This window comes from Panthera leo, chromosome A3, assembly GCF_018350215.1.
Source record: "Panthera leo isolate Ple1 chromosome A3, P.leo_Ple1_pat1.1, whole genome shotgun sequence".
NCBI lineage: Eukaryota > Metazoa > Chordata > Mammalia > Carnivora > Felidae > Panthera > Panthera leo.
This window is the reverse complement of record NC_056681.1, coordinates 22,790,577-22,804,631: the sequence shown is the minus strand read 5'-3', so window position 1 is coordinate 22,804,631 and position 14,055 is coordinate 22,790,577. Positions and strand designations below refer to the sequence as shown.

At 47.1% G+C, this 14,055-nt stretch overlaps 1 protein-coding gene and 1 long non-coding RNA gene across 7 annotated transcripts in view; one reads left to right on the top strand and one right to left on the bottom strand.

The window, feature by feature from the left end:
- DLGAP4 (DLG associated protein 4) overlaps positions 1-9,727 on the top strand; it is an 85,044-nt gene extending 75,317 nt beyond the window's left edge. For all 6 annotated transcript variants that reach the window (XM_042931044.1, XM_042931039.1, XM_042931040.1 and 3 more), the window contains 3 exons: positions 5,977-6,068; positions 6,972-7,127; positions 7,907-9,727. In XM_042931044.1, the coding sequence (XP_042786978.1) occupies positions 5,977-6,068; positions 6,972-7,127; positions 7,907-8,125 (467 nt within the window). In that variant the 3' untranslated portion in view covers positions 8,126-9,727. The remainder of the gene's footprint in view (positions 1-5,976; positions 6,069-6,971; positions 7,128-7,906) is intronic.
- The window catches only part of LOC122215593, a 49,190-nt gene continuing 41,151 nt past the window's right edge, over positions 6,017-14,055 (bottom strand). Inside the window, exon 3 of the long non-coding RNA XR_006200469.1 lies at positions 6,017-6,527. This is a non-coding gene — a long non-coding RNA (uncharacterized LOC122215593). The remainder of the gene's footprint in view (positions 6,528-14,055) is intronic.

Sequence of the window (14,055 nt, the reverse complement as noted above, 5' to 3'; positions counted from 1 at the left end):
TCTCTAAAGATTACAACCTGCATCCTTGACTTTGTAAAGACTACTCTTAATTAGTACCTTTACCACTTCACAGATGATACAAGGACCTTAGAACACTTTTATTCCCTTCCTGACTTATGTAATATTGCTGTGAAGTATAATAGTTCTATATATAGTCTTACTGCTGCAAGATTTTGTTTCTGTTTTATACAATCAACATTACGATGAATATTTATTTAGCAGACCCTTTCACTCCTTTATTTCTGTGCTTCTGCTTAGGAGGGTCATTTTCCTTCCTAAAGAACTAAAGCAAAAGCCCAAAGAACTCTGCTCAGTATTTATTTTAATGCAATATTTGTCTTAAAATGTATTGTCCCCCTTTTTTTGAATAGTATTTTTGCTAAGAATTGTAGGTTGGTATTGATCTTCTTTCAGTACTTTTTGTGTCTGATTTTGTTGTGGTTCCCAGCCTTTCTATTTGTCATCTATCAGTCTTCCTGCTACTCCTTTGAAGAATCCTTTGTTTTCTTCTGTCTGCCTTTAAGATTTTCTCCTTATGTTGGGAGTTTTATCAGTTTTACTGTGACACCTAGGTGTGGTTTTCTTTGTGGTCTGTCCAGCTTGGTATTTATAGGGTTTCTTGAATCTTCGGCTTTCAAAACTTGCATTGGTTTCGGAAAAGTCTTGACCATTATTTCCTCAAATTTCTGTTTCATTTTATTTCTTCTGTCCTGTGAGTGCCAGTTACACATCCATTAGACTGCCATGTTTTAGGTTTCTTCATTCTCTTTTCTGTATTTTCCATTTTCCTCCTCAGGGCCTCAGTCTGGATACTTCCTGCTGGATTATAGTTTAGCTGTAACTAATCTATTAAACCCACCTATTTGCAGTCCTAATTTCAGTTACTGTATTTCTTAATTCTAGAATTTCCATTTGATTCTTTGTGATAGGTTCTGGTTCTCTGCCAAAGTTCTTCATCTTGTCACATATTTCCTTGGACACATTTAGTTATTGAAAAGCCCTTGTCCAATAACTCCAGTATGTACATCCCCTGGAGGTCTTTTTCTTTTTTCTGTTTTCTCTTTTGGTATGCATTTGGTCCTTTCTCTGCTATGGGGTGGCAGTGCCAGAAACTGTATATGAAAACAACTTGGCTCAGGATGATTTTCTGTTCTTCCAGAAAGGATTTACTTTTGCTTCTTGAAGGCAGAGTAAAGCCGAACCAACTTAACCCAGTTGAACTGTTTCAGAGCTAGGTGTTTTGAGACAGTCTATTTGTACTTATCCCCATTCTAGTGTGCACTCTCCAGGGAATCCCAGAGAGAGCCTGTGGTATGTTCAAGCCACTCCTTCTTGGCAAACCCTGAACTCCAGTTTTTGTCTCTCTTACACCTTAAGATTGCTGGAAGCATTGTGTACTAGCTTCATGCACCTTCCTTGACCTCAGGTCTTGTCTGCCTTGGTAGTTCTGAATTCCAACTTTGATCTTCCTATCCTCATGAAACTGCTTCAGGCTCTGCTCGGCTTCTCAGCCTCATAACCTCCACTTTCTGCTTGGCTTCTTGGCTTCTTAGCTTCTCAGCTTCGTGCTGCTTATAAATTGGGAGATGCCTTAGGGTGCAAGCAGTATTTTGATACCAGAGTTGCCTGAATATTGTTTCCCTTCTCACTGGGGCGATCTTAACCTCTCGGATTATGGTTGCTTTGGTAATTTTTTAAAGCCTTGAGATTTTCTGGGTTTTGTTTTTTGTTTTTTGTATTTTACGTCGTTTTTTTTCACTTGTTCTTGGTGGGAGGGTTCAGTTTGTCTGCTACTAACTGGTTTTTCATGGCCAGAATCAGAAGTCATTAGAATTTTCTAATGTTGGGTCAGTCTGTATTACCGGAATAAACTAAGCTGAATAATGATATATTATCATTTTAGTACATTGTTGGACTTGATTTGTTAATATCTGACTTAATAATTTTGCCTTTGTTCATGAAAAGTTGGCTGGTCATTTTCCTTTCTATGCTTGCCCAGTTTTAGTGCAAAGGTTATTTAGCTTCATAAAATAAGTTTTAGATATTTGTCTATTCATATGCTTTAAGAACAAAATTATCTTTTATTTCATTGTTTTGTAGAACTTTTTAAAAATATTTTTTCCGGGGGCCGCTGGCTGGGTCAGTTGGTAAAGTGTGCAACTCTTGATCTTGGGCTTGTGAGTTCAAGCCCCATGTTGGGGTTTAGAGATTACTTAAAAATAAAATCTTTTTTAAAAATATGTATCTATTCTATTAGGTTATATTATATAGTTCTTTTTCCATTCCTGATCTTCTTATTTGTACCTATCTCCTTCTTATTTTGATCAATCTGGCAGGGTTTGCTCATTTTATTAAGCCTTTATTATATGTTAGCTTATTATTTTATTAAATTTCTCCTCTCTTTGGGTTCATTGTATTATTCCTTCATTAATGTCTTAAATTGGATATTTAACTCATTTTTTTCCCAGTCCTTTTAAAAAATCTGTTTTGAAGCCTACGGATTTCCCTTTAAGTACGTTAGCCATATCTAACAAGTTAGGATATGTAATATTCCAACTTCCACTGCGATTTCTTTGACCAGTGGGTTACTTAGACATTTATGTTTTTGTTTTTTAAGTAAACTCAGTGCTCATTGTGGGACTTGAACTCACAACCTCAACATCAAGGATCACATGGTCCACCAACTGAGTCAGCCAGGTGTCCCTATTTTATTTGTTTTGAGAGAGAGAGAGAGAGGGAGGGAAGCAAGCAGGGGAGGTGCAGAGAGGGAGAGAGAGGATCCCAGGCAAGCTCCACACCAGTCAGTGCAGAGATCATGACCTGAGCCGAAACCAAGTCGAACGCTCAAATAACTGGGCCACCCACATGCCCCTTTTTGTTTGTCTTTAAACATGAGGTTTATATATCAGAACTTCATTCCTTTTTATGGCTAATATTCCATTGTACAAATATACCATAGTATCCATTCATCTACTTGGGTTGCTTCCACCTCTAACTACTGTGAATAATGCTGTGTGAATACTGGCATACAGGTATCTGTTTAAGGCTGTTTTCAGTTCTTTGGGGTACATACCTACGAGTGGGATTTTTTAGTTATATGGTAATTCGATGTTTAACTTTCTGAGAAACAGCCAGACCACAGCAGCTGCGCTGGTTCACATTCCTACCAGCAATGCACAAGGGTTCCAGTCTCCCCACATCTTTGCCAACATTTGTTTTTTCGGGGTTTTGGTTTTGGTTTTTTGTTTTATAATCGTGGTATCTTACGGTTTTGGTTTGCAGTTCCCTAATAACTGATGATGTTGAGGATGCTAGTGACCATTTGTGTATCTTTGGAGAAAGATACACTGTCTATTCAAGGTCTTGCTCCTTTTTAATTGGATTACTTTTTTGTTGAGTTGTAGGAGTTCTTTATGTTGTCTGGATATTAGCACTTTGTTAGATATGTAATTTGCAAGTAATTTGCCCATTCTTTGGGTTGTCATCACACTTTCTTCATGGCATCCTTTGATGCATAAAAGTTTTTAGTTTTAGTGAAGCCAAATTTATCTTTTGTTGCCTGTGCTTTTGGTGTCTTAAACTACTTCCCAATCCAAGGTCATGAAGATATGCTGTTTTTATCTAAGAGTTTTATAGTTTAGCTCTTAGATTCATTCTTAAGGGTCCAACTTCATTCTTTTGCTTGTGGATAGTTCTCCCAGCACTCTGTGGAAGAGACTGTTCTTTCCCATCCACACTCATTCTGGAATGACAGAATTTCTGCACCCAGAGAAACTCAGTCAATAATTTTCCATTGTTATAGTCAAGAAATTTGCTGTTTAATTCATTTCTTTAGCAGAAAGATTCCTTTGGCTGCTTCCCCCCCCTCCCCCCCCCCCCCCATGTCTTCCATTTTACTATAAATGTGAATTTGCTTGGGATTCATTTGGCTTCCTGACTCTGTCAGGTGTCAGTAGCCATTTCTGGAAAATCCTAAATTACAATCTCTTTGAATGTGTCTTCTCTTCCATTCCGTCTGCTCCCTTCTGGCAGAGCTAACAGATGTACACTGTGGCCCTCATTCTTTTCCATGGCTCTTAGTCACTTTGTAAATAGTCTCTTCTTTTTCATATTTAGTTGCTTCTTTTATTTCTTAGAAAATGAAGTACCCAAGTGCAGTCTTATGGTTGGGAATTCTCCGGAGAATCTTTCCCTTTTATTCCTACTCTACTGTAGACCAAACGTCTCTACCACCTGCCTTGAGTGGGAGGTGGGAGTGGCTCAGTTTATTCCCAGCAGCTTAGCTATTCATTTAAAAAGACATCTCGTTTTGTCATCAAGCAGTTTGAGTGTTTCGCACCAGGAGCCTTTGGCTCCTGTTCCCTCTCCTAGTCCTGACTGGCTGGCAGCAGGGTTTATTCTTTGTGCTGCTTCCCAAGTGGTCCTTGTTTCTGTGATGGCCTGATTTTTCTCTTGCACTAGTCCAGACCTCAGGTTTTATCTCCTTCCATTGTCTTATATCTCTTTTCAGAGCACCTCCATCCCTGCCTTCAGCTACCGGTTTACATATCAATGGATAAATGTCAAGCTTTTCATCGTTTTCTAGCAAGAACTTTCTGGTGAATGTTCATGTGCCATTTGCTGTTCCTATATCTGTTCAGCTCCTTTTAAATCACTGCTTTCCTAATGAGGCAAAATTCTTCCGTAATGAGCTCCTGTAAGTAGATCACCGTGGGAGAGGGACCACACCAGCAGGAGCTCCGAAGGCACAGGGATGGGTGCCATCTTCAGCCTTGTCTTCTCCCCTGGCAGTGACCGAACTGCTTACAGTGCAGAGCCCCCCACCCCTTGGTGCTGGACCAGGTGGTTCGGGAAAGCTCTTGCCGCAGTCCATACCCCCTTTTTAAATTTCAAATAAGAGATTACTGGCTTCTCAAAACTGCCATCTTTATCTAGACTTGCAATCCTTACAGCCCTCCTCCTGGGGCTACTATCACAGGTGGGGCAGGCAGCCTACTTCACACCCAGCGCTGCTGGATTTCTGTTTGCTCTTTACTCTGTTTTGCATTGCAGTGATTCTGCGGGGGTTGGGAAGTAGTGCTCTCTTTAGGCCACAACTTTATTTTTTTTACTTTTTTTTTTTTTTTTAAGTTTATTTTCAGAGACAGAGTGAGTAGGGGAGGGAGGGGAAAGAATCCCAAGCAGGCTCTGCACTGTCAGTAGAGAGCCCGGTGCGAGGCTCAAACTCACGAACCTGAGCTGAAATCATGAGTCAGACGCTTAACCAACTGAGCTATCCAGGCTCCCCTGTGCCATAACTTTAAAACTAGAAGTCACACTAAAAGATCAATCTTATATTCCTGGGCTGAACACGTCCTGGTTAACTCTCCTGTTAAGATTCTATTTGCTTATATTTTATTCAAGACTTTTACCTTTATGTTCAGAACAAAAGCAGTCTATTTTTGGCATGTCCTGTCTGTTCTTAGGGCTCCTGAAATTAGCGGTGTCGTTTCCTGTGTTTATTTACTCTCTGGAACAGTCTGAATATATAACACCAGGATTATCTGTTCCTTGAAGGTTTTGTAAAATGACACCTGTAAAACTACATAGTTTAGCTTGGTTCGTTTTTCTGGGAAGACTTTTAACTTATTCAGTTTTTTAAAAACAGCTTTGGTGTAACAAGATTTTCTGTTTCTTGATTCTGTGATAATTCATGTTTTCCTGGAAATTTTTTCCATTTAAACTCAGTTTTCAAATTTATTGCCATAAAATATCCTTAGGAACTAGGGGATGGGGTTCGCTTTATCTGTATTGCTTGCATTTTTTTGCCATGAGAGCTTCATGTGTGAATAAAATGAAGACCAGATGGCATTCACCAAATGATGACTGATATCCTAAGGTGGTGGGGAGGGGAGTAAGAGCAACAACCCTGATCCTGCCTTCTACCCCAGCAACCCCTGTGCTCTGCTCAGTCTTTCTCCACCTTCTCTTTCTCAGTTTTAGGGAAAGTCCTCAGTGCTGTGGGCAGTGCCCAGCTACTGATGTCCCAGAAATTCCAGCAGTTCCGGGGCCTCTGTGAGCAAAACCTGGTGAGTGTGGTTCTTCCTCCTCCACTGCAGGGCTGCCAGCCACCGGCTGCCCGCCAGCTGTCCACCTGGATTAGCCCCCCCTCCTCCTCTACCCCCAAGCCTCTGACCTCCTCCCTAATATGGAGAAGGTGCTGGTGACAAGTGTCCGTGCCCAGCACAAGGGAGGGGCCAGGGATGGTCCTTCCAAATTTCTACTACTTCTTGAAATAGAAAAGTGAACCCTCTGTGAAAAGAGCCACATGAAACTTAAAAATCTCTTAGCATTGATTTATTTATATTAAACATCCTCTAAGAAGATGGGTAAGAACTAAAGACATACCACCATGAGGCTTGGTGGTTTGCTTTTTCTTTCAATCTTATCTCTCAGGAGGGTAGCTTTTCCTGTGGAAGCCTCTCCAGACGGCCAGGGGTGGTGTGCTCCTAGGGCTGGAGGACAGTGGCGAGTGTTTGTCTCCGGACCTGCAAGGGTTTGGGGCTTACTTGGCTGGGGCAATCACCATGAGGAATATGTCCCCAGAGAACCCCACGGATTCTGTAATCATACCCACCTGGCAGTGATCCTGACTTCTCCCTGCCTCACTGTAAGACCAGGGCCAGGAACTTCTTCTTTTACAGAACAGTTTTCTGCCCGGCACACATTGGGAACACGGAGGCCTCAGTCCCATGTATGTGCCGGGCCTGCTCTCATGATGGGACTCTTTCTCTCAAAGATCTGCACCATCAGATCTGGCAGTGAGCAGGAAATGGCTTCCTTCCCTCATATAGATACTGACCGTGAGAACAGCAGAGCACGACTAGGCCTCAAGAGACCCTAACCAGGGCTGGCAGGGGTGGGGTACTTGGGGTGGGGTGCAGGACAGGCCTCTGCCTCGTTTGCCCCACTGATCCCCACCTCCCCCACAGAACCCTGAAGCCAACCCGCGTCCAACAGCCCAGGACCTGGCAGGGTTCTGGGACCTGCTACAGCTGTCCATTGAGGACATCAGCATGAAGTTTGATGAACTCTACCACCTCAAGGCCAACAGCTGGCAGCTGGTGGAAACCCCCGAGAAGAGGAAGGTGAGCATGGAGCAGTGCGGAGGGGAAGTCCAGGGACAAATTCCTGGTCGGCAATAACGCTGCCCACATCGGTCAGTGCTGCTTGGCTCCCTTCTCCGTGTGTCGTCTTTGAGCTGGGGGCTCACGTCCATCAGTGCGCGGGGTCCATGCTCGGCTCTCGTCCAGCATGCCGCTCGCTCTGTGTAGTGGAAGCCGCCCCCTGAAGCATGCCATCCCACCCTGCATGTTAAGAAATGGGGCTCCTAAGAGACACGTGCCACAGCCCAGAGCGCTAGCATAGACGTGGCTGTTGGAACTTTGGAGGCAGAAAAACAGTCCTCCTGGGGCCAGCCTCTTCCCGGAGGCACAGGCTTCCTTCTGTAAAACTGTGGCACCCAGTGACCCCTGTGGTTATTGGACTGTGGCCCTTGTGAGTTCTGATCCCTAGAAAAGCATGTGAAATGTGGCCTGGGAGTCAGAGGCTCTAAACTTAAAGCCCATCTCCAGCCATGTGACTCAGGCTGTCAATGGTTCAATGCAAGGGTGGGAACAGGTGATCTCTCCATCCCTTCCTGCCAGAACACTGTAGGATTCTAAGCTTGCTTTCTGCTCCTATGCCTTGTGCTATTCCCACTATCATCGCTTCTTGTGGCTTTCTGATTCCAAATGTGTGTTGCTTGTGCCCGATGTGGGGAGGCTGGGGTGGAGACTCCAACTGCCGGCAATATAGCGGGTGGTAGCGCCACACAAAAGGTGCACCTTTATTTTATTTTTCTTCCCTCCTCACTGTCTCACTAAAGGAAGAGAAGAAACCACCCCCTCCAGTCCCAAAGAAGCCAGCTAAATCCAAGCCGGCAGTGAGCCGCGACAAGGCCTCCGATGCCGGGGACAAGCAGCGTCAGGAGGCCCGCAAGAGACTCCTGGCGGCCAAGCGGGCGGCTTCTGTGCGGCAGAACTCAGCCACAGAGAGTGCGGACAGCATCGAGATTTACGTCCCTGAGGCCCAGACCCGACTCTGAGACCAGGAAGCGGGAAGCAAACAATTTTAAGTCATTAAAAAAACAAAAACAAAAAACACAAACTAAATGTGAATGGAACACAATTTTCTCAACCTTTAGGATGGTTATTCTGTCCAGAGACCCTGAGCCAACTTTCAAATTGACACATACAAGGGCTCACGATTTGGCTTTTTTGGGTCCCTCCCAGCTTTAGGTTTATGAAGACTTCATACAAAAGAAAGTCAACAAAAATACGAAACTATAAAACGTTTTTCCCCCTCTTGCTGGCCGCGGTGGACTAGGTAGACGGACCTCGGCAACTCCCGGCCCAGCCTCCGGACTGCGGTCTTTTTACTTGTTCTAACGGGGACTCGCACTAGCTTGTTTACAAGACGAGGACAGTCCGAGGACAGCCTGGGGCCCCTGCCATGTCCTTCCTTCTCCTCCAGCCACCCTGCTCTGACCTTGCAGTTTTCATTCTTACGTTTTTCTCTTTTCCCTTCAGAGCCCACACAGGGGTCACCGTCCTAGCTGTCGGCTTGCTGGTTCTCAGCCCTGTCTGTGGTTGAGAGCCCAGAGGACAGAGGTGGATACGCACCCCTGCCCAAGTGCTCACACACACTCACGTGCACACGCAGGTACAGGCTCCCCACAGCAGAAGCAGCCAGCCCCAGGCAAGGGGGACGGGGGTCCTCGCCTCTCCGAGAAGGGGAGGAGGGTTGAAGTCTTTGGGGAAAAAATGAGATAAAAGCCACAGTTACCACGCTCCAGACTCCCGCCTTTTTCTTCTCACCAACCCCCTGTTCCTTCAGTAAAATGTTTGATTCAGAGTGACTTGCAGGGGACGCTCGAGAGAGGAACCCCATTTTCCAGGGGCTGTCTGTCCCTGGCCAAGCCTGTGTACAGTACCTGAGGGGCGGGCGGCTGCGTCTGTACGTATGTGTACATATGCACATAGACCTTAGAGTGTATATTTAACAAACGCCCCTCTGCTCACCCATGCCCACCAGCGCCGCCGCTGGCTCTCGGGGCACCTGGCAGGAGGCGGGTGTGTGAATAGCATATATTTTTACATGTACTATATCTAGGTGTGTGTACAAGTGTGTGTAAAAATATATACCTTGTGTGTAAGCGGCCTTTTTTTGGTCTCCCACCTGCCCCCTGCCGTGGGCCCATCTGCCCAGCCTCTTGAGTTTTCTGGGGTTTTGTTTTTTGTTTTTTTGTTTTTTTTACCCCAATATTCCTTCTCTCTCCCTGCCTCCCAGCCCCACTCCCAGGGTGTCATGAGCCCTGAGCTGCAATGGCCCGGGCCTGCAGGGTTGGGGGCAGGCAGGGCGAGGGGGAGGCCCAGCCCTCAGCGAGCTCAGTGCACGAGGAGGGCTGCTCTCTACCATGGAGACAGAGCTGGCATTAGAGACGTCCTCGTGTCTGGCACTTGCTGCAGGGGCCCCGGGTGAACTGAGGGCCTGCTCTGGGGCCCCATTCCAGCTTGGCCGCCGTCTGTGACCTTGGGCAAGTCACTTGACCTCTGTGTGCCTCAACTTCCTCCTCTGTAAAATGGGGACAGTCCCTGCCCCTCCCTACCTCACAGGCATGTTGTGAGAATAAATGAGGTAACGTGTACCAAGGGCTCATGGTGTTCTTGCAGCGGGATGGGCCAGGTTGGGGTGAGGTGGGTGAAGTGGACTCCCAAACTCCCGAAGAGACTGAGCCAGGCCCCCTTCCACATGGCAACTCTCAGAGACAGGCGGACCTGAGCGTAAACCGTAATTCCAACTCTAGCACAACCCAGGTCATGGCCCTGGGCAAGAGAACAGCTCTCCATTCCCTCACCTGAAAAATGCACAGCATCTACTTTAACCTGCTTCCTGTAAGAAACAAGTACTTTAACTCATAGTTTCTACGTGAGAGCCACGATGGGCTGCCCTCACCCACAACACAGTCCCAGCTCGGCTCGCACAGCTCCCAGGACGGGGTGCGTGGCACCCCCAGCCGCTACCTCCCCCTGACAGTTACAGGCACTGATCGCACTTCCTGAGCACCTGCTCTCCCAGGCCAGGGCCTGGCAGTCAGTCACAGAATTCATGCTCTAGTTGGGGAGAGAGAGACACTGAACAAATCCCATGTGAGTTCAAGTCTCCAACAGGTGGCAGAAAAGCAAGGCCAGGAGGCTGTGGGAAGCTGTGACAGCGCCACCAAACTGGGCAGGAGCACTTTGATAGAGCCCAGGAGGACAGTGGCTATTCACTTGCTTTGGGGGATGTCGAACCTGGGGAAAGTGCCTTCTGGGCAGAACAACGTTCAGCACCAACGCCCAGTGGTAAGAACATGCCTTTTAGGAAGTTCTTGGGCCAAGCTGAGCTTCAGACACCTGGCCTCCTCACTTGGCCCCACCCAGCTAAGAGGCAGTGACCCCTGGCTCTGGATGCACAGAACTGCCTTCCCAGGAGCTTTGTTCAGGCTGCCTCTGTGGGGCCCTTCCAGAACTCATCCCACCCTGTGGGCCAGACCCCTGCACTCAGAGCAGCATGCCCTCATCTCTGGATCCTGTTAGTGGTGGCTGAGCACCTGCTGACTGTGGGTGGCTCTCATGACATCCTGGGGCTGGAGCCTCCCTGGCCCTACACTGTTCTGAGACCCGGCTGGGGGGTGACTAGAAGGGTAAGTGAAGAGGTTTCAGGTTGCCCTGGGCACTGAGTCAGACATTCAGAGGTGAGCGAACACAAGAGGTGGCCAGGCTGGACTTGAGGGCCACTGTCCAGCTAGCAGCCCAGCTCTACTCCTGACAGGCCTGAGAGGACGAGCATGGACCTTTACCCTCAGGGCCTGAGTGTTTCTGCTACAGCAGGGGAGAGGCCTTAAGGGTTGGATCAGGGTCTCTGGCAGGGATCCTGCACTCCCTATAGCAGAGCACAGCGAGAGGGAAGCACCTGGGGTGCAGAATCTGGGCCTCCACTCCCAGCCCTGCTGTCACCACAGTGGGGGACCCCCCAACCAGTTGAAAGAATTGTATAACAAACACCCAGTCAACTTTTGCCGTATTTGCATCATCCCTCACAGGTACATACAAACATTCCCCCCCTCCCCTGGAGCCGTTTGAAAGTAAGTTGCATACACCATACTTTACCCCCAAACACACCAGGCAACTCCTGAGAATAAGGACATTCCTGCACAACCACAAAATACCATCGTTACTCTCTAATTTAACAAAGGAGTGGTCCACGTGCACCCCTCCTTACCCAGGAGACTGCCCAGGGCCCAGACATTAATACCAAAGCACAGCCACACTCCAAATGCCCCAATAATGTCGTCTATGCCTCTTCCTTTGTACCCACCCAGGATCCACTTAAGGATTATTCACTGCTTTCAGTTATCATGACTCTTAAGTCAGAAGAATCTGAATCAGAAACAGTTTCCCTACTTTTTTGTTTTTCACGACACTGACGTCTTTTACGTGTCCAAGTAACTTGTAGATTGTTGCATGATCTGAATTTATATGTTCTCATGACTGGGTTCAGATTAAATGGTCTGAACAAGAATATGGCTACGATGATATCCCATTCTCTGTGCTTCCATCACGGAATCATCTGTCACTTTAGGGAAAGACCAACAGCAGCTTCCCAGAGAAGCTGGGAATGAGTCCTCAGCCTCTGCATTTCCAAAGCCCCGTCCTTGAGGGAACACAAAGGATCAAGGGACTGCAGACTGTGGGATGGTGCTGGGGAAGAGGCAGAGGGAGCAGGGAGCCTGTGCACCGACTCTGGGTCCCTGAGAACCACACTTAGGGCCACAGATCCCCTTCCGGACTCCCTACTCTGCCAGGGTCGTGAGTTCCCAAGCCTTGTGTATTCCCTACCAATGGCCTGAGAGCAGAAGGGAATGCCCAGCTGCAGCCTGGGGCAGCACTGGGTTCAGAGGTCTTATGGCCAGGACAGCAGGACAAAGCCATTGCCACCAGTGGCCTGCCAGCCAGGAACCATGTGGACACCAGCACAGGTAAGTGCTGGTGAGGATCCTCAGACCAATTGAGAAACATTCCTACGACCATCACCAGACTGGAGTTTCTAAGAGAAATGTAGAATGAAGTTGTGTCTCCTGAGCTTCGGAACCTGGCTGATCTGAAAACTCACTGTGGCTCCTACTGCCCCTCCTTAAGGCAGCCAGAGGAACTTCATAAAAATCCTGCCTCCACTAGCTCCAGAAGTCACCCTCTCTGCTCAGAAGCCTTTGCAGCCTGCCCAGTGCCAGCAGGAGAAAATCCAGCCCCTTCGCCTTGGCCTCAGAGGCCCCTGCCCCCCTTTCCAGCTGCACCTCCCATGAGATCCCATCCTGAGCTCTGTCCTCCAGCCTCACCTCAGGCCTTGCAGGGACAGCCATGGCTCCCCACAAATGCAGTGAACATTTACTCCTTCCTCAGCCCTCAGGCCAGTTGGCAGTTCCTCAGGGAAACCCTCCCACAGTACCCGGGCCAGGGCAGGTTGATGCAAAACCCCTGCTCTAGACTTGGAGCACAAGAGCCACTTCACTTTTCCTTCTTTGTTTCTGTCACTGATGTGATACTTCCAGCCATATGATTTTAAGTGAATATCTGTCTCTACCAGCAGACAGTAGGCTCCCCGAGGGCAGGAATCGAGTTTTTTCACCAGCCCCAGTGCCTAACACAGAGGGGAGCTTCAAGAACTATTACTTCCTAAATATTTTCCCCCCTTGTTGGGGGAAGGAGAGGTGGGACTTCACAGAGAAGATAATAATTTGAGCTGGGCTTTGAAGGATGAGGAGGAGTTCTCCAAGCTGTGGCAAAGAAAGGCACAATAAGCACAGAGGCAAAAGTGTGAGGCTGCTGCAGCTCGGGCAGGGGCCTTGAATGCCAGGTTAAGTAGTAGGGCTTTCACCAACTTTGAATGGAGCAGGAACATTTCCTTCCACAGAACCCAGCTTCCCATGAGACAGGGGTCCCCTGTCCCAGCCTCCAGGGGGCCATGGTACCCTAGTGACCCAGCCAGCATCAGGGTTTGTCTCTGGAACATGTCTGCAGCACCCAAACCTTAACAGGAAACCTAGGCCCTTGGGGGTCCTCAGCTGCTAATGCCTTCAACTTTCTATAGACTGACAACTCCCACATCTGAATCTGCAACCTGTACATTTCCTTGAACTCCACACTTCCCACTCACATCTCCACTGTGATGTCTAACAGGTGCTATCAAAATGAACATGTCCACCAACTAGTAAACGGAGTAAGAAGGGTCAGAAAGTTGCCACTCAGCAACCATCATAACAATAACTGAATCACCAGTGGGTGTTAAAAGTCATGGGTGACAGTTTGATGAGGAATAGAATATTCGTTCTCCAATGAGCACCCCACAAATTACTTATTAATGAACATACTGATTACAAAAGGGAAAAATGGTAACTTTCTGATGAAGAAAGCTGGCAGACACTACCTTATCTACATGGCCAAACTTATTGCCAATGAGGGGAAAAATTAACATCATACATCTCCTGATAAGACACACTGAGAAGGGCATAACATCATTTCTGTGATATTCCTGTCAAAAATCCATAACTTGAAGCTAATCATGAGGGAGCACCAAGTAACTGGCCTGGACTCTCCAAAAATGTTAATGTCATGAAAAGCAAAAGGTAAGAACAGTCCCACATTGAAAGAGATGAAAGACATCTCAAAAGATGCATAAAAAGCACTTGACAAAACCCAACACCCTTTCATGATACAAAAAGCCAGAACTGAACTTCTCCAAGCTGATAAAGGGCATCCAAGAAAAATCCACAGCTCACATCATATTTAATGGTGAAAGACTGAGCTTTTCTCCTAAGATCAAGAACAAGACAAGGACACCCACTTTACTTCTTCTTCTGTTCAACACTGTAGAGGAGGGCAATGTTGCCCCCAACCAGGGCAATTAGGCGAAAGGATGAATTAACTAATGAATGAA